We start from the raw sequence: 23,730 nt of genomic DNA on the forward strand, positions 1-23,730 counted from the left end.
CTTGAGGTATTTCTGCCCTTTTTATGGATATGATAGTCCTTGTTTGGTTTAAAATGAACGCATTATTATTACAGACTGGTATTCAAGTACTGGATGCTCATCAGTTAAACACGTAAGTATTTTCTAGTAAGGCCTTTTCCCTAAGCTTAGGATTTCAATAACCACTAAACCTATTAAGTTCTCTATTATGGGAAAGCTTCACATCGGTTCCTGAAGACTCAGGCTATATTATTTTTAGATTCAAGTTTCTGTACCTCAGAATACAAAGCCCCTAGAGTTTAGAGGTGTAGCCACCAGTATTTTAGTATCGCAGCTACTCTTTAACCAGAGTCTGTCGTTGTCAGTTTTTTAATTGCCAAACTTCTTATTGATATAAAAGTAATTTTGTGTATCATTCATCTTTCGGGAATGGGATGTTCATTATTTTATCGTCCATTGTCTTATCCCTTTAGCTCCCTGCTATTTACGTATCTATCTAGAATAATTGAGGAGCAAGAGAATTGTGAAGCCGTTGACGAGCCGATGGAACAGAAGCCGCTAGCCGCTCACCACCAACAGCCACAAAAGCCGCCGGATATTTGTTTTAAGGTAGTTTTTTTATGATACTTAACAGTTCTAAATTAATAGCAAAAAATTAGGTATTGTTTTTCTTTTACTTAATAACCAAACAAGTTTCAATATTTTTGCTCCGCTTGAAAACTAGCAGAAATAGGTACAACTGGATGTTTTTTTTGTTAAAATGTATAAACCTCCGACAAAAATACAGTCATACTTAAAATAACTGCCATAAATATTAAATATACCTAGGGTAAGGGGGGGGAAATTTCGGTATTTTTTCGGTTTTTTTTGAAAAAAAAATGGGGTAAATATTAATATTTTCAAATGAAACCAAGACCGGTAGAAAGCTTATGGAAAGGACTATCAGGTCCTAAAAGGACGTTATTCTAGGACTTTTAGAAGTTTGCCGAAATTGACCGCAAAAAAGTTACCGAAAATTCCCCACCAGCGGGGGAATTTTCGGTAATTTTTTTCAACCTAAAAAAAATCGATGATAAACGGCCAAACGGCCAGTCGAACATAAATAATCATAATTAGTATAGGTTATAGGGATTATCCACAAAAAAATTCATAATGATCGGACTATTCCTTCTATGTTAAAAAAGAATTTTTTTGAAAGACGCGAATTTTCGATTTTTTTTTTCGGAATTTTTTTTTTTAAAAACTTAAAATTAATAAAAGAAAAAAACGTATTTTATTACTTTTTAGGCCTGATCCTAAAAAAGCTCACATTGAACTATAGATTTAGACCAAAAAACATGAAAATTGATTAAAAATTGACCTCAATAATCGAATTTGAAGCAAAAGTGTCATCTTTGCAAAAAATCTTGACTACATTTTAACCTTAAAAACATCGATGAAAAAAGGCCAAACGACCAAACAAGCGTAAAAAATCATAATTAGTATAGGTTATTGGGATTAACCACAAAAAAATTCATAAAGATCAGACTATTCCTCCTATGTCAAAAATATTTTTTTTCAAAGGACCAGAAATTTTGATTTTTTCCTCGCAAAAATTTGCTTCAAAAAATAAAATTAATTTTTTTTTTGTTTTTTATCTGTTCTATTCATTTTTAGGCCTAATTCTTAAAAAGTCCATATGGAATAATAGATTTGACAAAAGAAAACATGAAAACATGACCTTAAAAGTTGAATTTTAATTTCTTTTGAAATTACCGAAATTTCCCCCGGCGCCAACTTTGGTCATTTTTGAAAAAAATATTACCCCGATTTTAAAGCACTCAACAGATTTGGAAAGAGCGGGCAATTCTTAGTTCAAAAGGTTTTTACGGATCAGCTCTAGGTCTTACCAATTTTTGTGTACGTCGATCTTTACACACCTACTAAAAAATTTTTGAAAAAAAAAAATTTTTCGTCCGACTTAGAGACCCAATAAGTACCCTTAATATTCATCTCACAAAAAATTCATTCTATACTTTTTTGTAGGCAATTTAATAAGGAACAAATTTGCTTTTATGTTTTTTTCTTTCATTTGAAAGGAACATGGAGAAAAGGGTCATTTAATGAAGGTAGGTCGAAATTACCGAAAATAGCCCCTTATCGAAACTTCCCCCGCCTTACCCTATCTAACATTGGCAGTTTAACAACTAATATTGCCAAATATACTTACCTGTAAAATACCTCTTATGGGCGAGGCTGACAGCCCGAGACCAAAACCAGTCCGAGTCCACCAGCCCAGGAAAACTAAGGGGAGCAGTAGTGTCCCCTTTTCTGTCCATTCACCCTAAATAATTCTAGTTTAGTCTTGTTAATCTTTCTAGGTTTGCCCTTGACGTCACCCTTATATCCCCGCTAGAGCCGCAGCTCTTAGAGGGATTTTTATGGGGCGAGTTAGAGTTTCCCTTTCTCTTTATTCCTGAAATGGTTTAGATTAGTATAGCTGAGTCCAGTCTTCCTAAAACTAGTTTATAAGGTTAGTAGGGAAAGATTTGGTGAAAGTGTAAAAAACGTAGGAGGTAACCATGCGCGCGCTTAAAACTTCTTCAAGGGAAAGTTTTCAGTTGAAGATAAAACATTAAACTGTTTATTAAAAATGTCTTTTAATGCAAACATGGAACTTTGGATTGAGATGAGTGAACGTTTACAAGGTCTACGAGCGGCTCTGATGAATAAAGCTCGGACTGACGAGGAAAATGTCAAGAGAGAGGTTGCAAGAAGTATGTATAAGAATGGATATCTAACAACCCAGTTAGAGTACAGCCGACCTACCCCTGAGCACCCTGCGGATGCCCAAGCTGATGAGTTGGCAGCGCTCCAGCACGAGGTTGATATGCATGAAGCTACGAGTATCGCTATTTAAGGCTTTCAGCCTTAAGTACCTAGTTAAAACTGATCTAATTTTCAAAAAATTTCAGATTAACTACCTAAGTTTTATCATGAAAAATGTTGGAGTCCTATCTATCATTTAAGAAAGTCTAACTCTAATAAATCTGATAAAAAATCTAATGTAATTTGTTATTTATACTGTACCATAACCTGTATAGTAGTTGGGTGTTTGCCTGTCAGTAACTCTTAAATGTCTTAAGTGCTCTGTTTAACAATTATACACTCATACGATTACATTATCTTTAATTTAATTTGGCTAGGTTTTAGCCACCTTAACTTGCAAGGTTTTTGCAAGTGAGAGTCAGCTAGTTTTCCTAGCTTATGTGTAATAATATTGCAAGGTTTTTGCAATTTCTTTTCTCCTGTGTGTTAATGCTTTCCGTAACTATTTAATTTATACCTAAAGATATTTGGCTAGGTTTTAGCCATTCTCGACTTGCAAGATTTTTGCAAGTATAATCATAGCTAGGTTTTCTAGCTTTCGTTACCTAGTATTTTTGCAAGATTTTTGCAAATGCTGGTCGACTAGTTTTTCTAGTCTTATAATATATGGGCTTATTTTCATTCTAAATAATCGAATCTACGCGTTGCTTTAATAAACTTAAGTACGTTATCGAGGTTAAGGGTGGGTAAGTCTATAACTCGCAAGAAAATATGTCCTAGATGTTGTTGTCTTGCATGGCTGAAGGCTGGGCATTCTGTTAGGTAGTGTTCTACCGTTTCCGCATCGTCGAATTCTTCGCACTGTTTACATGTAGGTGCGGCCTCTATTTTCATATTGTTCAGATGGTAGCCAAGTGTTGCATGGCCTGTATAGATTTGTGTGATCATGTTCATCATCCTTCTCGGTTTTGTTATCAGTTTTCTCCACAAACCATTCTTGACACTGGGTAACATCATTTTTGTTTGTCTACATGTTGTGATCCTCTCCCATTCTTTCTGCCAGTTTTTGAAAGTGAAGTCTTTAATTTCAGCTTTTATATTTGCATCTGAAATGGGAATGCATTCCCCAGGTGTGTGTATTTTCATCATTGCCCCTAGCTTCGCTTTTCTATCGGCCACCTCGTTTCCAAGGTGGCCTTCGTGTCCAGGTACCCAGGCCACTAGCACTCTGTTGTCTTCTCCAAGTTTGTTTAGCAGTCTTTTGGTCTCAAAGATAACTTTGCTTCTTATTTGATAATTTTGAATTGCTGTTATAGCAGAGGTGTTATCAAGGTAGAAATTTACCGTCCTGTTTCTTATGTTGTTAGATATGAGTATGAAGGCTGCTTCTGCCAGCGCTAACAATTCAGCTTGATATACCGTTGTATGGCTACCCAGGTGTTGGGCGCCACTGATCTTAAGTCCTCCTCCAGTAATAATGTAGCCAAAACCTGCTCTTCCTGCCATCTTGCTGCCATCTGTGAAGCATGTAATTACTTCCTGGTCTTTTGTTCCTGGCTTCAGGTTACTTTCTCTAGCTTCTTGTCTAGTGCCAATCTTTGTTTTAAAATGTGTAGGTACAAACTGTGTATGTACCATTCTGTCTCTTGGTAAAAAGATTGTTTTAATGTTCTTTGCCAGCTTACGTATAATAACTGCATGTGATTTTTCACTGACTATTTCAGCCTGCTGCACTGTCCAACTGTTGTTCCATATCAGTCTTTTGTAGGTGTTGATACTTTGTGCCTGAAGGTGGAAGACTATGGGTTCTAGTCCCAGCATCACTTCCATCCCCGCTGTGGGGGTGGACTTCATACTGTTAAGTATGGCCAGACAACCTTTCCTTTGTACTCTCTCCAGTCTTTTTCTGTTCTTTCCATTTAGTCTACCTGAGATACCTTCAATCCAGATCATAGCTGCATACGTCAGGACTGGTCTCACTACTGCTGTGTAAAGCCATCTGCATATCCTTGGGTTGAGTCCCCAATTCTTGGATATCATCCGCCTGCAATACATCATGGACATGGTTGCTTTGTCTGTTATGTTCCTTATATGAAGATCCCATTTGAGATCACTTCTGAATGTTACTCCAAGATATTTCATGCTTGACACATACTCCAGCTCAGTTTCATTCATGTAAATTTTTGGTAGTACAGGATTTTTCTTGTTGGTAAACAGCATCAGTTTGGTTTTGCTTGCTGAGAAGCTCAATCTGTGGTCTTTAGCCCATTCCTCCAGTATGTGTATGTCTCTCTGTATATTTTGTGCACAGGATATTTCATCCCAGCCGATTGAGATGTCAAGTATGTCATCCGCAAAAATGTAGAGGTCTGTTGGATTTCTTTCTGGCATTCTATCACTTAGGTTCTGCTGATTATTATTCCATAGGTGAACGCTTGCTACGGATCCTTGTGGTGTGCCTCTAGTTGTTTGTTTGGAAACCATGACGTCATCATGCATGGCTGTCACTTTTCTGTTTTTAAGCATTGCTTCTGTCCACATTACCGTTTGTCTTGATGCTCCCATCCGCTCCAGGTTATGTATCATCATATTTATGGAGGCATTGTTGAAGGCGGCGTCGATGTCTGCGAACAGAACAATCGCACACTCGCCATTCAACTTTGCCTTCTCAATTTTCGCCACTACTGCGTGGAGACAGTCCTCTGTATTGGTGCTTTCCTTGTATGAGAATATTTTCTTGCTTGTTTTAGATCTAAGATGATTTTCACTAACTTCCCAGTAAAGTGTTCTTTCCAAACCCTTTAATAGGAAGCTAGAAAGGCTAATGGGTCTTTTAGATTTAGGATCAAGGCTGTCTTTTTTACCAGGTTTATCAATAAACGCTACCCTGGTGTCTAGCCAGGTTCTAGGGCACTTACTTTCCCTCACACTTCTACGCCACATCTTCACAATGTCCCCCCCAATGATTTCGATACTTTTCTGTAAATGACACGGATAAATGCCGTCCATACCCGGAGATTTAAACGGCTTGAAAGATTTCAATGAATTAGTAACTGTTTCAATATTAATAACTCTTTCAATATCAATAAAATTATTATTATTACTATGGTCATATGGTTCTGTATGTCTGTCATCTTGTTCGTCCGGAAAATGTGTATTTAATAAGACATTTAAGGTATCCTTGATGTTTTTTGTGTACTCCCCATTAGGTTTTCTCACAGTACCCAGCTCTCTGTTGTTGTTCATCTTCATCAGTTTCTGTATCCTGGCTGCTGCATCAAGTCTGTCCATTTCCTGGCACATATTGTACCAGGCCTTTTTCTTAGCTGATTTAACTAATGTATCATGCCTATTTCTAACCGCCCTATATTCTGCTGCTCTTTCTTCGTTATTAAATCTACCTACCCTTCTCCTATGGAGATTAACTAATTTCTTACTAGCCTCAAGGTTCGAGCTCCACCATTGTGGACGATTTTTTGTTCTTTTCTTAACACTAGGACAACTATCATTGTAGGCACCTATGATATCATCCCTGAGCTGGTCTGCAGCTGTATCTAAGTCTACCAAATCAACATTACCTCTTTTATTCCGCTTTTCTTGTAGAATCTCCTTGTATCTCCGCCAGTTAGTTTTCTTTATACATCTAAAATTATCAGAGTTATTTATGTTAATATTTTCAGTTAGTTCGAAGTCTATATACGCATGATCCGAAAAAGATTCAATATCACTGACCCTCCATCCAACGACCCTATTAATCAAAACGTCCGAGACAAAAGTTATGTCTAAAACCTCGCCTCTCAAGATGTTAGAAAAAGTTGGTTTGTTACCTTCATTTAAAACTATAAGGTTTTTCGAAATTATGAATTCAAGTAAGTCTTCTCCCCGTTTTTGGGACTCCGACGAGCCCCAACTCAGATGTCTTGAATTTACATCTCCCCCAATGATAAGTGGTAAGCTATTAACTCTGGCATATTCAACCAGTTCTATTAGTTTTTTGGCGGGCGGCGATTTTCCCTCCGCCTCTGGTTCACCTGGACAATAAATAGAGCAAAAGATTATTTGTTTATTATTAAACCTGAAAAGAACTGCTGTATGATCCCTATCCGTGAATTGGTTAAGTTGGCAACCCCTAACTTCCTTGCTGGTAGCTATACAAGCTCTATTATCATTTTCCTTACTGCAGTATATATTAATATTGTGAAAAAATTTTACCTTATTATTTGAAATATACGGTTCTTGTACCAAGATAATTTTTCGTCCAAATCCTGTCCGTTGGGCATTTGTTGTCGTCATCGTTGTATCAGTCCGGTCATGGCTCCCAGTTAGCCTGGCCCCACATTGAACTGTGGCAGAGACAGCTTTGTGTAGGTTGGCCTGGGAGATTGGAGTATTATTTGTTGTTAGTGCTGGGTTGGGCATTAGTATCTGGCTCTAATATGCTCTCATACTTCTTGTATGCCTTGTCTCTCAAGTCTTCTTTGACGGCGGTGATCATACCGCCGTCAGACAAGAAGACATATGACATACCGAGCTTCAAGCGGCCTTTTAGCCTGATCAGTTCCTTGAACAGCTTCTCATCCACCTGCAGTCCGACGGTGAAGAAGCCATTCTCTGTGTCTGACAGCTTGTTCTTGGTGATCTCTGTTACCTTGAAATGATAGTCCCTGGACTCTCCAGTCTCAGGGTTGACATATTTGTCCTTTATTATCTTATTCCACAGCTTTATCTTGATCTCCATTGTTGTCAGATCCTCACAGAAGAATTTTGTGTGGATCTTGCCCTTCATACTGCGGTATAGTCTCTCCTGTGGCTTGTAGATTATGAATTTTATGCCCATATCCTTTAGCTCCTCTGTGTGAGGGTCCATCCTTTTGATCTCGTTCTGGACAAATTTGGCCGTGTAGTTGTTGTTACAGGCAATCCAGCCTATACGGTTGTTAATTCCACCAAAGATTGAGAGGTCAAAATCTTCGTTACCACTTGTCAGAAATTCACAATACTTATTAACCATGGTGGCATCCACGTGGTCAAAAGCTGCCTGGTCGATAGCAATGCTATCATCATCGTACCTGAATTCATAGATGATGTTGTCAGCTGCCAGAGTTGCATAGCTAGGTCTGCTATGAACTTCATCCATCACTTCTTCTTCAATGAGCTTTGTGATAGATGGTCCACCAGTAGATTCTTCCTTAGCTTTCTTGAGCTTGTTGAATTCAAAGTCTCTCTGTTTTTTAGCAGCACGCTTATCAGCACCAGTTCTCCTTCTCTTCTCCTGAATATCAGATATATCAGATATATTATTTGTATTTACATTTCTCTCTTTCTCTTTATTCTGTACTTCAGTCTTTCTTTTCTTTTCTCTGCTCTTGACCACAATGAAAGGTTCATTGTCATCATCATCATCATCATCCATGTCAAGTATAGCTGGGTCTACGTAAGTAATGTCTTTAGTGTTTCCTTCCAGGTCCAACTTACTGTCATTTGCAGTCCAATTAAGCTCTGTTATCTCTTCAGTTATTTGTAAGTGTCCAACAGTCTTTCTTATTTCCTCTTTTTGATTGTCTTCTAGACTCATGGCGCTGAGCTCAAGACTATCATCCTTGATCGATTGTGCGTCGTTGTTAAAAGAGTCATCATCAATATCAACATAATCATCATTAGTAGCATTGGTTCTCGTGGACGAGTCCCTATGTACATTCTGACTTTTTAAGTTCTCAAAGTTCTTGCCTTGGGTCCTTTCGTTTCCGAAACCCCCTGGCATTACCTGTACAGTAGCCCTTTCATCGCCTTCCGCCTGCACAGGATCACTTCCGGCGTGGGTATCGGTAACCATCGGGGATGTTCCGCCCCTAGAGACCGCGCTGCCGCTACCACCGACGCGGCCCCCATCTCTGCTTGATTTCTTGGCTTGGTTCATTTTTTGAAAGAAGTTCTGCAAGATTAATTTGTTATTAACCATAGACAGTTAATTTTAATTAATCTTGGTGGAGAAAGGAAAAGAAAGTAGAGGGATAGATGGAGGAAATGACAAGAGTCTGAGATCTTAAGCTACACAACATAACATCCTACTTGACTCCAATAGCTTTAAATAAGGGAAGTAAATAAGCTATGGAAAAAGAAAAGAAATGAAGGATTTTGTCCTAACCATAAAATAAAAACTGGAAAAACCCTGACTCACTTTTTAAAAATAGTCGCTACTAATTAAAAAGTTTAACACAATTTACTATTTTTCACCATTGTTTGATAAAATTTGAACTTGAACTTGAAAATTTGCGGTGACGCTTAAACTAAGTGTACACAATGGTGACCCTAGCGACTCCTTACGGCGATACGTGTAACTAATCGAGACAGGGTTGCCGTCAATCATAATCGTTGGTTGTACTTTTCATCTTTAATTTCATTTAAAAACCAAAATAATCTTACTGTTGTTTGGGGGGGGTAAAAGGTAAAATTTTAATTTTAATGTTAACATCTCTTTTTGTGAAATTATTTGCAAGAGTACCATTTTTAGGGGATAAAAGATGTGAAAAATTTTCCTAATTAGACAACCAGTGGTACTCAAATATGGCGACCGTGGTATGACAGTAATTTTCATGAAAATCACGCAACCTCGTTCCTTATAGTTAAATCTCTTAAATATTAAGATGATCCAACTACAAGTTTGGCCCTAGTCCTTTAATAACTCCTAACTTAATTTGACTATTTTACACTTGTAAGATTTGTAAAGTAGTGTCTACACACCTTTTAGTTGGGTCCCCTGGACCGTAAGCCCCCGTGCCTCGACAAGGCTTGGTGTATCTACGACCCTCTCTTAACCCACCTAGACTGATGCTCCCTTTCGAGCGGCTAGGCAAGGGAGGGCACACGGGAGTGCCAAATATACTTCTATTTCTTGCTAAAATGGGGGGAGAGTGGGATTTATATTAACTTGCAGAATTTGGTAACAGCTATTTGATTTTCAGAGATAATAGAGTAAAACCTTTTTGAATGAGTCTAATATTAGTCCAACTAACTATCTTTCATAAAAACGGCAATGGGATCGCTTCGCCAACCTCCGCCTTTTTCCGCTGCCGCCGTAAACAAAATTTTTATTTTTTCGCGCTTTGCTACCTATGAATGATAAAATCCTTGTTTTTTTAGAAATCCGTATTTTTTGATGAGTTGTCTGACTGGTATTCTTCTGGCGAGCACACTGATACAGTTATCAGAGTTAAGGATGGACATAAGAGGGTCCATAGTATAGGTATGGATAGATAGATAGACAGATAGATAGACAGATAGATAGACAGATAGATAGACAGATACAGGGTGCGCCACATAAATCCGGACTTTTTCTTATTTTTAAACAAATAAACATAAAATCGTCAATTTTAAAGATTTTATTGAATTTTAAAAACTGGGATGCAAACTAGGTATATGACTATTAGGTTATTCAATAAAATCGCCGCCAGCCTCAATCACCGCCTCTACCCGCCCCCTGAACCGCCCCCAGACCCTGGTCACCATGTCCCTGTCCAAGCTGGCGAAGTTCTCCTTCATAGTGGCAATGAGGGAGGTCTTTGTGGTATGGGCGCGTCTATTGGTTCATGCTTTAATGGCGCTCCAGGCCCAAAAGTCAATTGGATGAAGATCGGGGCTGCTGGGAGGCCATATCTCCTTAGGGACGTGAGTAACTGCAGGATCCAAATTCACCCATCTTTCAAGCTACTCTTCGGCACGGCGGCTCTCATTTGGGCCACAATTAAGCTAGAACAACGTTCAATACTTTTTTGGAAATGGCATGAAGATTAAGCTAGGGTTATCATTGCAACACATAGTCTAAAACGAGTTTTAAGGTTACAAATGGGCCCATGTAGTCGAGAACCGAGAAATTTTCATGAATTTTCACGATTTTTGACGTTTTTGACATCTTAAAATCTGCCACGTTTCACTTTGATGGAGTACTACGGCCAAGCCATTTCATATAGAGAGCTCTAGTCTTTTCTAGTGTCTTACTTGTGTATCTAACAGTATCCCCAGCAAGTTGCATAACTCTACCTCACCTACAGATGGGCTGAGGTCACATTTAGTGGGCCCTAGTCAAGAATCCAGGGTAAACTATCTGCGCGTTTCGATTCTGCCATGTTAAACATAAGCGCTGCCAGCTCGGAGAACACGTCCTCCATCGTCTAAAAATTTTTATGGGCAAAAAGGTAATTACCCAAGCTTTTTATAGTGTGGTCAAACGTCATGATTGGTCAAGTAGTTTTGGTGCTATGGCCGTTTGAAAAAAGTCCGGATTTATGTGGCGCACCCTGTAGATAGACAGATAGATAGACAGATAGGCAGACAGACAGACAAACAGACAGACAGATAGATAGATGGATGAGCAGACGGATACAGTTATCAGGGTTCATAGTATAGGTGTGGATAGATAGATAGACATACATACAGACAGACAGATAGATAGATAGATAGATAGATAGATAGATAGATAGATAGATAGATAGATAGATAGATAGATAGATAGATAGATAGATAGTTAGATAGATAGATAGATAGATAGACAGACAGACAGACAGACAGACAGACAGACAGACAGACAGACAGACAGACAGACAGACAGACAGACAGACAGACAGACAGACAGATAGACAGACAGATAGATGAGCAGACGGATACAGTTATTAGGGTTAAGGATGGACATAAGAGGGTCCATAGTATAGGTAAGGATAGATAGACAGACAGACAGACAGACAGACAGACAGATAGATAGATAGATAGATGAGCAGATGGATACAGTTATTAGGGTTAAGGATGGACATAAGAGGGTCCATAGTATAGGTAAGGATAGATAGACAGACAGACAGACAGACAGACAGACAGATAGATAGATAGATAGATAGATGAGCAGATGGATACAGTTATCAGGGTCAAGGATGGATATAAGAGGGTCCATAGTATAGGTAAGGATAGATAGACAGATAGTTAGATAGATAGATAGATTAGCATACGGATACAGTTATCAGAGTTAGCGATGGACATCAGAGGGTCCATAGTATAGGTAAGGATAGATAGATAGATGGATAAATAAACAGACAGACAGACAGATAGATTAGCATACGGATACAGTTATCAGAGTTAAGGATGGACATAAGAGGGTCCATAGTATAGGTGTGGATAGATAGATAGACAGACAGACAGACAAATAGATAGATGAACATACGGATACAGTTATTAGGGTCAAGGATGGATAGATAGATAGAATAGGTAATAGATAGATAGATATTCATATTATGATATAGTATAGATAGCTAGATAGTTGTATTATACCTATTTTAATTTATAAATCGATATTTGTACTAGGATAGACAGATAGTTGAATAGATGGACAAATTGACAAAGTTTTTTTTAGAAAAGATATTTAGTGTCAAAGCAATAAAGAGAATATTAGACAAGTAAAAAACAGATAACCCATATAAAAGAAATAAAATATCCCTTTTGTTAAATGACCGACAGACTGACGGACCAAATATTTGTATAGCTACTAGATATTCTTTGGTAAGGAGTATCATTACAAAAAATAGCAGTCTATCTTAATTAGCAACCGAGAAAATCATATTTCCCCTCTAGCTCGTTTCGAACGGACGGGCGGACTGACTGACGAAAAAAGACAAAGAGAATTATGGATTAAATTTTTAGTGCTCGGAGCTGCTAGTGGGTTGTTCAGATTCATGTTTTCTGAGATAGCGGACAAAATTCTGGATTCTGAGTACACCATTTGCTTTCCAGAAATCACCTTGGAGGTAATAAGTGTTCAATTTTTTGTCGGGTACTAAATTATTGCAGAAAGGGAGGGGACAATGGGCTGTTAGTCCCAAAAGTTTTATGATAACGTTTTTTTTATTCGTTTGCTTAATTCTTTGGAGACTTGAGTGTTCAAACGATACAACCAATGTTTATAATCTACAGAAGAGTTAATTTTGGGTATCATCGTCTGGGAATGGGGTGTATTTATTTAATTTATCGACCATAGTCTTAACTTCTTTCTATCTTATTTCTAACTATCTTTATTTAACTATCTATCTATCTTATATCTATCTACATTTCTCTATCTTACCTCTATCTATCTATCTATCTATCTATGTATAGGAACTAGAAGAAAACATGTTGAAGCCAATGTATGGACTAAAACCTGTGGACCCTCCTCCTGCTATCCCAGATGAACAAGGGCAATCAGATGCTAATGAGGCGAGCACAGGGACAACACAATTCCAAGAAATATCTAATAATACTGATGACGCTAGGAAAGGCTAACATTCATATACTATTAATTTCTAATTTAAAAATGCACATGCGCTTTTGATAATTAAAAAAGTTTATCTTAGATAATCTTTTTTGGTTGCAACATAAATCTGATGTTCATATAGGTATTTTTCATAATTTTTTTTAAATCTGGACGTACAGACACACCATCAATTTTAAAAAGCTTATATAAGTATTTATGTTAGCAGAGAGAAAGTTGATGAGAGCATTAACATGCCTTCTTTGTTTGGGCAGGGAGGGGTCAATAGTGATACAAAACCTGCCATAACCAGCAATGGTAAGTTTTTTTTATACTTTTAAAAGAAATTTTGAGCCGATCATCTACGTTTTTTTTAGTTAAAAAAAGTAATTCTTTTCAGGGGAGGGGGGTGGATATTTATATTAGGGGGTGATTTCTCTTCGGAGGGTGAAGTTACATTCCCCTATAGTAAAACTTCATTGAACCTATAAGAAGCTTCACTTTAAAGAAGAACCATATTGGTCTACTCGTATCGATTCCTTAAGATACATACACAATGACAGATAGACATCCTGTTACTTTTATATGTAGAAAGCAGTAGTAAGTATTTTTCAGGGGTAATTTAACTTTGGTGGAATGATTTCCCCCAAAAACTTTTTTAAAAATTCACTTGACTTATTAGAAGTTTTACTTTAAAGGAGAACCATATCGGTCTAGAGGTTGCAAGATATAGACACACTGACAGATAGACTTCCTTTTACTTTTATATATTAACAAAATTATCCCCACAACAGATAGTATAGATGCATCTAGATGTACATATATACAGATATTTACCCCCCTCCCACCCTTTTTTTCAATGACCTTTTTAGTCTGGTAGCAAATAGTTTTCTGCTACTTGGCTGTGTTGATATTCCCGACACTATTGGTTGATTTTCAAAGACCCATTTGAGTGTCGGCACAAGGCCATTGGTATAGGGAAATATAGTTATTTAACCCCTTCCACCTCAAGTGTTTTACTCTAATATTCCCAGGTAATGAGCCTGATACAAGTGTACCTGAAAACCTGCAGCAGGAGCAAGAGGGTGGCCACCAGCAGCAGCCTCCAGCAAGACCTGTCATCCTGCAGCGCCCGCCAGAAACCGTCCACACCCTGCCCTACGGCTTCAAGATTGACTTCAATGAAGGAGGCATTTATGAGGTAGTTATATTGATTTTTTTTATAATAGATATTTAAAATGTTTCTTTTAAATATATAGGTATAAAGATAGCAAGAATGTAAAGTAGAAATTAAGATAGGATCTTATGACGTTAAAAATAATTTTTGTAGTTCTTCAGCCGTCTCAATTTACCTGTCATCTGCCAAAAATACAGTAGCTAAGTCACACCCCCTTGAATATTTTTAAAGCCAAATTAATATTTAATTAAAGCTTTCCCTCTCTGAATTAGTCACAAATCTTAGGTGGTAACGTAGAAACTGCTCACCAAATTAAAATTTTGTCGCAGCCAGACCTTTTTTAGTTAGAAGAATTGTATTTCCGTTGTTTTCAATCATTTAAAAAAACATGTTTTGAGCAACTGGTTGAGGGAAAAGGGGGGGGGGGGTGATTTAACCCTGTTGGTTCCTCTCTACGAAGCATTGGGTACCTAACTCTTGTATAACCAAATAGAATATAAGCATCGAATGTACATTTTTATAAGAAGGTTTGTATACGTGTATATTAAAATTTTAGGGTCTGAAGAAGAGGCAGATAGAGAACTCTAAAGGTGCTCTCAACACAAGTACAGACAATGAACTCATGGACAGCAGAGGAGGGACAATGGAACAGAACGCTTACAACTACCTCATACCCCCGCATAAGATTAAACAGGTTGGTCCCCATTTTTTTCAAGTCATATAGGAAGGGGACATTGGACTGTAAATTATTCTAGTAACCAAAATTTTTTATTCATTGGTTATACACTTTTGGGACTTTAATTAGTAAATTACCAGTGTCCAAACTTTTATACCAATAATTGTAATCTACAAAAGGTTATTTATTTATTTATTGTCATTTGGGATTAATAATGTATTTCAATTTTTCGTCCATTGTCTTATCATTAAAGATGCCTAATTTAGTCATTTCAACCTTTACTGAAAATGTTCTAAGATGTTTATTATTACTGTATTAAAATTGATTGTTCTATTATATTTAAAATATAAATACAGTTGATATAGTACTTCATAAACACATACACACACACATAATAATGCAGATACACACACATAAATACTCCAATTTCCAACCACACTCACAAAAAAGCATAAGTAACCTGTATATCATTAGTCGTAGATACATTTTTCCCACCATTATTTCATAATGCATTGTTTATTTGAGCTACTGTATTATGATACTAGCGGATGCGCTCATAACATCTAGGAGTTATGTATTCGAAAGAAAGAAGGAGAATTGACTTAAACCGAACTTAAACATAAAAGTTAGATAGCTTAAAACCATCCAGGGACCTATAAAAAGCTTCCATAAAATGAAGAACTCATTCGGTTCAGCTACAGACAAAAAACCTTACTACTTTACATAATAGGATTATGGATGATGTTATCCTTGTTCTAATATAAAAATTCCTGAATTTTATTTCCTTGAAATCGGAGATTATAGTCTTATACAAGATTTTCTGCATATTTTTGTTTTTTAACAGCATCATAGTACGATTTACATACTATTTATATTAGCCTCTAATATTAAGAGGCCTCTAGGGGCACTTGAGTGAAAGGGGATGGAGTCATCTGTCATTTTAGCTTTAAAAATTTGAATTTTTAAAAAGGCTAATTTTTTCTTGGGAGTTTGGAGGTACCATACCCTAAAATATGTATAAACCAATTAGAGCGCAGGTAGTTTAAAATCCACCTATCCTATTGGTCAAAATTAATTAACTTAAAATGCATGTCCGCTTTTAGATAAAGAATTATACAAAAAACGAATTTTATAAAAAAATCCTTAAAGGGGGGGGGGGCGAAAGTGACACTTTTTGAAACCAAAACTAAAAGTTAACAAAGGAACTCAACTAAAAAAAAGAGTTACAGGTCTGAGATTTTTCATGGCAGTTGCTTTATAGGGGTACAATATGGAACTGTGAAGAAACGGCGGCGCAACCGCCGTTTCCCGCCGAATTTTTTTTTGCCTTTTCTCGGCGGTTTTCGGCGGTTGCACCGCCGTTTCTTCACAGTTCCATATTGTACCCCTATAAAGCAACTGCCATGTAAAATCTCAGACCTGTAACTCTTTTTTTAGTTTTTCGCCCCCCCCCCCTTTTAAGGATTTTTTATAAAATTCGTTTTTTGTATAATTCTTAATCTTAGCTTTATATAGAGCCAGCAATGCTACCTATAATATGATAACATAACAATATTATTATGTTTAGGAAAGAAAGAAGAATAAAACTAAACATGGATATAGTTATGATAGCTTTATGGAGTCATCGGATGAAGATTGTAAGTATTTATCCTTTTTTTCTATCCATTTTTTTCTTTTTAATATACGTTGGAGTCTAGTTTTAATAACTTTCTGTCTAGTTACTATCAATTGCTATCTAGTTTCTTTTGATTTTCTATCTAGTTGCTATCAATTACTATCTATTTTCTGTCTATTTTTTTTGCTAGTTGATGTCCCTTTCTATTTCGCATAAATTTTCTATTTAGTTATTGTTCATTTTCTATCTAAAGTTATAAAAAATGGATTGCAATTTATACTGTCACTCCAATGCTTTTAAACGCGTTCTCTAATTCGTTAGCTTAAAAACTAGGTATTTTTATTCAAGTTTGATTCAAATTATTAGTGTCGAAGCTTTTTAACCAATAATATTAATCTAGGTATGGAAGGGGAGAGTAACAATATATTTTTAACTTAGGAACAACTACTTTTTCAATAATCCTTCTGGTTGTTTTAGAAAATTACAAAACGCATCTATTATCTATCTTTCTATATATGTATCTATCTGTCTATCTATCTATCTATCTATCTTTCTATATACGTATCTATCTGTCTATCTATCTATCTATCTATCTATGAATCTAGATAAGCCTGGATGGAATCGTAGCAAGCATGGATACAAGTATGATAACTTTGTTGAAGATTTATCGGGCGATCCTATCTATCTATCTATTTAGATAAGCCTGGTAGGAACCGTAGCAAGCATGGTTACAAGTATGATAGCTTTGTTGAAGATTCATCGGACGATTCTACCGATGGTAAGCAAACAAAATTAATAACCTTTGCTTTTATCTTTTCTTCCGTTTGAAATTAAAGTGCATATAAACCTCCCTCCAACTTCCCCCACCTATTTTCAACCCTAAAAACTACTTTTTTTTGCAAGCCTGAACAAAACAGAAATAGTTATTAATTGCATCGTATTACATATATTTTGTTAAGAATTTAACCTCCAAGGGGAACAAGGAGGTGTTTCTCTGTGTGTGTGTGTGTGTGTGTGTGTATGTATGTGTGTGTGTGTTTGTGTCTGTGTGTGTATAGCCATAAATAACCACGCTATACATTATTTTTTAATCCAAGGGGAACAAGGAGGTGTGTGTGTGTGTGTATGTGTGTGTTTGTGTGTGTGTATAGGTATAAATAACCAAGCTATACATATATTTTTCATGTTAAGAATTAAACCTCCAAGGGGAACAAGGAGGTGTTTCAGGTGATTATAACAATTATATTATTAACAAATTTACCGCCAAAATACGCCGAAAATCATAAAAAGAGAGGGTAATTTTTTTCACGTAATTCCTTAAAGTTTGGTTTTATGTTGTAGTAAAATGTTTTTATTAAGAACAATAAAAATGTGGTAATATCCTCTTAGAAATATTTTTTTTCAATTTTGAAAATTTGAGTAACCCCCCCCCCCCCTCGACAGCGACAACTTTGGCCGCAGCGCTCGGCTCCCTAGCCTGCCTAGCAGCAGCGCTCGGCCCTCTTGCCTAAAACCTAACCTAACGTTCCTTTTTTTTAGACGATTTTGATGATGAATTTGATGAAAATAGACCACGAAAGAGGGGAAGGCCGAAGGGGTCTAAGAATAGTGGTTCTAGAAATAAATATCAGGTATTTATTTATCTATCTAGTTGTCTATCTATCCATCTATCTATCCATCAACCAAGGGGTCCAAGAACAGTGGTAATGGCTCTAGAAATAAATATCAGGTTGGGGACAGAAAGCTTATTTTGGGGGAGAGGGGTTACACCGAAAATTTGTTTTGGGTGGGATGGGGAAAGAGCGGAAAAATTTATTTATCTAGTTTGCCATCTGTTCATCTCTCCATCTATGGTTATCCATTTATCTATCTATCTTTTTGTTATCTATCTATCTATCTATCCATCAATCAATAAATGTATCTTATTTACCCAGAAAAGAATTAAGTCAGAGCCAATGATATGTGCTGAAGAGGAGGCTATTGACACTATCTATCTATCTATCCATCTATCTAATTATCTAGAAAAGAATCAAGTCAGAGCCAATGATATGTGCTGAAGAGGAGGCTATTGGCACATCTATCTATCTAGCTATCCGTCATTCTATCAATCATTAAATCTATCTATTTATCTCGAAAAGAATTAAGTCAGAGCCAATGATATGTGTTAAAAAGAAGGCTATTGATACTATCTATCTATCTATCCATCTATCTATCTATCTATCTATCTATCTATCTATCTATCTATCTATCTATCTATCTACTAATAAATTAATCTATCTAGAAAAGAATCAAGTCAGAGCCAATGATATGTGTTAAAGAGGAGGCTATTGACAAACAATTTGATGAATTCACTGAAAACTTTGTTCAAAAGGTAAGCAATAAAATTTGATTTTAGAGATATTTTTTTCCATTTATTTATATCTATAACAAGGATAGTTGTGTCCAAAATGAAGACGAGAATTTAAATAAAAAGATGGGATGTATTACTGATTTGTTGGCACCAAGGGGCCATTGAAGTTCCCGGGATTATGCCGGGAGGGAGGAGACATTGGACTGTTTATTACACTAGTCCCCAAAGTTTTATAAAAACGTTTTATTATTCGTTGGCTTCACAACTTTGGGAACTTTTAGGTATTGAATTTTGATTAAGTTGACTGTGTACAGAAGGGGTAATTTTGTGTAGCATCATTGGGGTTCTACAATACATTAATTTATCGACCGATGTCATATCCCTTTAGATTTCTAAGATTATGTATATATAGGACAAATCAAAGGATGATTTAGAGCTAGTTTTGCTTGTTGATGATGCAAACAAATAAAAATTATTAAAAACAAATCTTTAGAAAATTTATTTTTGCATTTGAAATAAAATTAATTAAGAATTATATGACGTCTATCAAAAATCTCTTTTTATTGTGTTTTAAAGGGGTTTAAATATAATCACAATGCTAAACAACTACCTAGTGACTTCCCCACTTGTAAAATACAAATTATTGGTTGTAAAGCTTTTAAAAAACTTTGCGAGTTTATAATGATAAATGAAATTATTCAATAGAAATCCTTAGAAAATTAAGTTTTGCAACAAATAAAATAAAAATAGTGACGTCTTTTAAAAATCACTTTTTTGTGTTTTTAATGGTTCTTAAAACACAATAACACAATAGCAACTTATGTTTTGAATTACCTAGAGAATTTGGGGGGAGAGTATTTGATGTTACTACATAATTTTAAAATCTTGGTCACATATTACCTAATCTTTCCCGATAACTGATAATTAGATCAGGGATTTCAAGGGATAAGATAATGGCCGATAATTTGTTTAAACTCCCAATGATGGTAAACAAAATTACCCCATCTGTAGAATACAATTAAAGTTCAATAAAAATTCCCTAAAGTTGTAAAGCTCACGAATAAAGAAAACGTTATTATATAACTTTGGAGACTAGTGTAATAAACAGTCTAGCGTCTTCTCCCCCCCCTGTAATTTTATACTTTTTAAATTACATTTTGTTGCTTCGCTACTTATAAATATACTTAATTACCCTTGTTTAATTTTAGACCCAAGTGACGCGCAATGCTGAGATAAAGTTTGCTCAAGATCATATTGGATTCTATCATTGTCAGGTATCTATCTATCTATTTATATATCTTATTTCTATCTATCTATGGATGTATCTGTATTTCTATCTATCTATCTATCAAGTTTGTACAGGATCATATTGGATTCTATCATTTATATATCTATTTATATATCTTATTTCTATCTATCTATGGATGTATCTGTATTTCTATCTATCAAGTTTGTACAAGATCATATTAATTTAGGGTATCTATCTATCTATGGATGTATCTTTATTTCTATCTATCTATCTATCAATCTCGTAAAAGATCATATAGGATTCTATCATTGTCAGGTATCTATCTATCTATTTATATCTTATTTCTATCTATCTATTAAGTTTGTACAGGATCATATTGGTTTCTATCATTGTCAGGTATCTATCTATCAATCTTTACTATTTAAATCTTGCTTCTAAGTAACAAGTTTGGATCATGGAACGGAAACGAAGTCATTCCTTACTTAGGACAAATGTCACCTTCCTATGAAGGACATAAGTAGCCTTCCTTAAGTGAGAATTTGTTAGATGAAGGGCACAACTTGCCTCCCTTAACAAAGATATTGTAAGATGAAGTTCACTCCCTTCACCTCACAAAACCTAACCTTTCAGTCCTTTAGCAAAATCTTGCTAAATATAGCTTTTCTGTCTGTCACGTAGCAAAATCTAGCAAAATATAGCTTTTCTCTTCTTGACCTAGCAAAATCTTTCAAAATAGGAAAGAAAAGCTATATTTAGCAAGATTAGAAAAGCTATATTATTAGATTTTTTTGTTTTAAACCTTTTAAATATTTTCTTTTAGGAGGACAAATGTTCATTCAAAACAATGGTACTACCAAGCATACATCAACATCATAAATTATAATTATTATTTAGGAGGACAAGTGTTCATTCAAAACAATGGTACTACCAAGCATACATCAACATCATAAATTATAATTATTATATAGGAGGACAAGTGTTCATTCAAAACAATGGTACTACCAAGTATACATCAACATCATAAATTATAATTATTATTTAGGAGGACAAGTGTTCATTCAAAACAATGGTACTACCAAGTATACATCAACATCATAAATTATAATTATTATTTAGGAGGACAAGTGTTCATTCAAAACAATGGTACTACCAAGTATACATCAACATCATAAATTATAATTATTATTTAGTAGGACAAGTGTTCATTCAAAACAATGGCACTACCAAGCATACATCAGCATTATAAATTATAATTATTATTTAGGAGGACAAGTGTTCATTCAAAACAATGGTACGTCCTAGCATACATCAGCATCATAAATTATAATTATTATTTAGGAGGACAAGTGTTCATTCAAAACAATGGTACGTCCTAGCATACATCAGCATCATAAATTATAATTATTATTTAGGAGGACAAGTGTTCATTCAAAACAATGGTACTACCAAGCATACATCAGCATCATAAATTATAATTATTATTTAGGAGGACAAGTGTTTATTCAAAACAATGGTACGTCCTAGCATACATCAGCATCATAAATTATAATTATTATTTAGGAGGACAAGTGTTCATTCAAAACAATGGTACGTCCTAGCATACATCAGCATCATAAATTATAATTATTATTTAGGAGGACAAGTGTTCATTCAAAACAATGGTACTACCAAGCATACATCAGCATCATAAATTATAATTATTATTTAGGAGGACAAGTGTTTATTCAAAACAATGGTACGTCCTAGCATACATCAGCATCATAAATTATAATTATTATTTAGGAGGACAAGTGTTCATTCAAAACAATGGTACTACCAAGCATACATCAGCATTATAAATTATAATTATTATTTAGGAGGACAAGTGTTCATTCAAAACAATGGTACGTCCTAGCATACATCAGCATCATAAATTATAATTATTATTTAGGAGGACAAGTGTTTATTCAAAACAATGGTACTACCAAGCATACATCAGCATTATAAATTATAATTATTATTTAGGAGGACAAGTGTTCATTCGAAACAATGGTACTACCAAGTATACATCAGCATCATAAATTATAATTATTATTTAGGAGGACAAGTGTTCATTCAAAACAATGGTACGTCCTAGCATACATCAACATCATAAATTCTCACATCAGAACTTTCAAGGCTTTCAGGTGAGCGTTATTTATGTGCTTGATAGTACATTAGACATAGTATTTCTAGATAGTCAAACTGAACCTATTTTTCATCAAAGGGAATTTTTGCAAACAGAACTGTTGTTTACATTTTGTTATTTACTAGGGTCAAGCGGGGCATTAACCGGTAAGGGGCATTACCGGTAATTTTTTACCCACCTTCAGAAAATGACATTTATCTCCATGTTCTAATCGACTGACAGAAAAAAAACAAAAAAAAACAAATTTGTTCCTTATTAAATTGCCTACAAAAAAGTATAAAATGAAATTTTTGTGAGATAAATTTTAAGGGTACTTTTTGGGTCTCAAAGTTGGACGAAAATTTTTTTTTCCCAAAAATTTTTTCACCTAGGTGTATAAAGATCGACCTACATAAAAATTGGTAAGACCTAGAACTGATCCGTAAAAACCTTTTGAACTAAGAATTGCCCGCTCTTTCCAAATCCGTTGAGAGCTTAAATGTAGAGTTGATATTTTTTTCAAAAATGACCAAAGTTCGCGCGTGGTATTTTTCGGTAACGTCGAAAAAAAATTCAAATTAGATTTTTAAGATCAATTTTCAGGTTTTCTTTGGTAAAATCTAAAATTCAATATGGGCTTTTTAAGAATTAGGCCAAAAAGTGAATAGAACAGGTGTTTTTTATATAAAAAAATTTAAATTTTATTTTTAAAGAAAATTTTTGTGAAAAAAAATCGAAATTTCTCGTCTTTAAAAAAAAATAATTTTTGACATAGAAGGAATAGTCCGATCTTTATGAAATTTTTTGTGGATAATCCCTATAACCTATACTAATTATGATTATTTATGTTTGACTGGCCGTTTGGCCGTTTTTCATCGATTTTTTTTAGGTTGAAAAGACGTTACCCACAATGCCCCACCATGGGGCATTTATCGGTAATTTCATTATGACAAACTTCTAAAAGTCTTAGGATAACGTCCTATTAGGACCTGATAGTACTTTCCGTAAGCTTTCTAATGGTCTTGGTCCCATTTAAAAATATTAATATTTACCCCATTTTTTTTTCAAAAAACCGAAAAAATTACCGGTAATGCCCCGCCTCACCCTAGATACTGGCGACGAAATTTTAGACGAATTTATTCGACGATATAATTTTTACAAAGCTAACTTTATTAAAAGAATTTCATAACTAACTTAATATATGTCTCGTCATATGCTTCACATTATACGAGGGAAGAATTTTTTAAACGAATTAATTTACCCAGGAAAAGATTAATCCTAAAATATACGACAATTTATAGCTGACTGATATTTCGAACGAAATTATCTATATAGGAGGCTCTACTTGGGCGTACTAACTGTTGGGTTGATTGGATTATTCTAACTATCCATCGATCGATCTATACATATACAGGGTGCGGCACATAAATCCGGACTTTTTTTAAACGGCCATAGCGCCAAGACTA

At 35.3% G+C, this 23,730-nt stretch overlaps 2 protein-coding genes across 6 annotated transcripts in view; one reads left to right on the top strand and one right to left on the bottom strand.

The window, feature by feature from the left end:
* Nucleotides 1–23,730, top strand: part of LOC145323983 (uncharacterized) — a 47,753-nt gene that overhangs the window by 3,735 nt on the left and 20,288 nt on the right. For 3 of the 4 annotated variants that reach the window (XM_080166612.1, XM_080166613.1, XM_080166614.1), the window contains exons 6-20: nucleotides 71–112; nucleotides 480–588; nucleotides 9,928–10,030; nucleotides 12,469–12,572; nucleotides 12,919–13,071; nucleotides 13,279–13,369; nucleotides 14,086–14,252; nucleotides 14,785–14,922; nucleotides 16,472–16,541; nucleotides 17,217–17,297; nucleotides 17,711–17,746; nucleotides 18,059–18,150; nucleotides 18,801–18,890; nucleotides 20,078–20,143; nucleotides 22,197–22,283. In XM_080166612.1, the coding sequence (XP_080022738.1) occupies nucleotides 71–112; nucleotides 480–588; nucleotides 9,928–10,030; nucleotides 12,469–12,572; nucleotides 12,919–13,071; nucleotides 13,279–13,369; nucleotides 14,086–14,252; nucleotides 14,785–14,922; nucleotides 16,472–16,541; nucleotides 17,217–17,297; nucleotides 17,711–17,746; nucleotides 18,059–18,150; nucleotides 18,801–18,890; nucleotides 20,078–20,143; nucleotides 22,197–22,283 (1,429 nt within the window). The remainder of the gene's footprint in view (nucleotides 1–70; nucleotides 113–479; nucleotides 589–9,927; nucleotides 10,031–12,468; nucleotides 12,573–12,918; nucleotides 13,072–13,278; nucleotides 13,370–14,085; nucleotides 14,253–14,784; nucleotides 14,923–16,471; nucleotides 16,542–17,216; nucleotides 17,298–17,710; nucleotides 17,747–18,058; nucleotides 18,151–18,800; nucleotides 18,891–20,077; nucleotides 20,144–22,196; nucleotides 22,284–23,730) is intronic. The other variant, XM_080166615.1, reaches the window with a different exon arrangement.
* On the bottom strand, nucleotides 2,193–9,464 carry LOC145323977 (uncharacterized). Of its 2 annotated transcripts, XM_080166604.1 has the most exons (4): nucleotides 8,552–9,464; nucleotides 7,000–8,059; nucleotides 6,366–6,430; nucleotides 2,193–2,302 (listed from the first exon to the last, which is right to left on the bottom strand). In XM_080166604.1, exons 1-2 carry the CDS (start codon nucleotides 8,744–8,746, stop codon nucleotides 7,178–7,180), a joined length of 1,077 nt encoding a protein of 358 aa, XP_080022730.1. In that variant the 5' UTR covers nucleotides 8,747–9,464; the 3' UTR covers nucleotides 2,193–2,302; nucleotides 6,366–6,430; nucleotides 7,000–7,177. The 2 variants fall into 2 exon arrangements, with proteins under 2 accessions (XP_080022730.1, XP_080022729.1); XM_080166603.1 differs by having other exon boundaries at nucleotides 7,000–9,464.

The sequence above is a fragment of the Acartia tonsa genome, chromosome 7 (assembly GCF_053477335.1).
Source record: "Acartia tonsa isolate MP-2025a chromosome 7, ASM5347733v1, whole genome shotgun sequence".
Taxonomy (NCBI): domain Eukaryota; kingdom Metazoa; phylum Arthropoda; class Copepoda; order Calanoida; family Acartiidae; genus Acartia; species Acartia tonsa.

Excerpts from the sequence above, each read along its gene's own strand:
- LOC145323977 (XM_080166603.1), bottom strand. The coding sequence starts at position 8,746 with ATGGTTAATAACAAATTAATCTTGCAGAACTTCTTTCAAAAAATGAAC.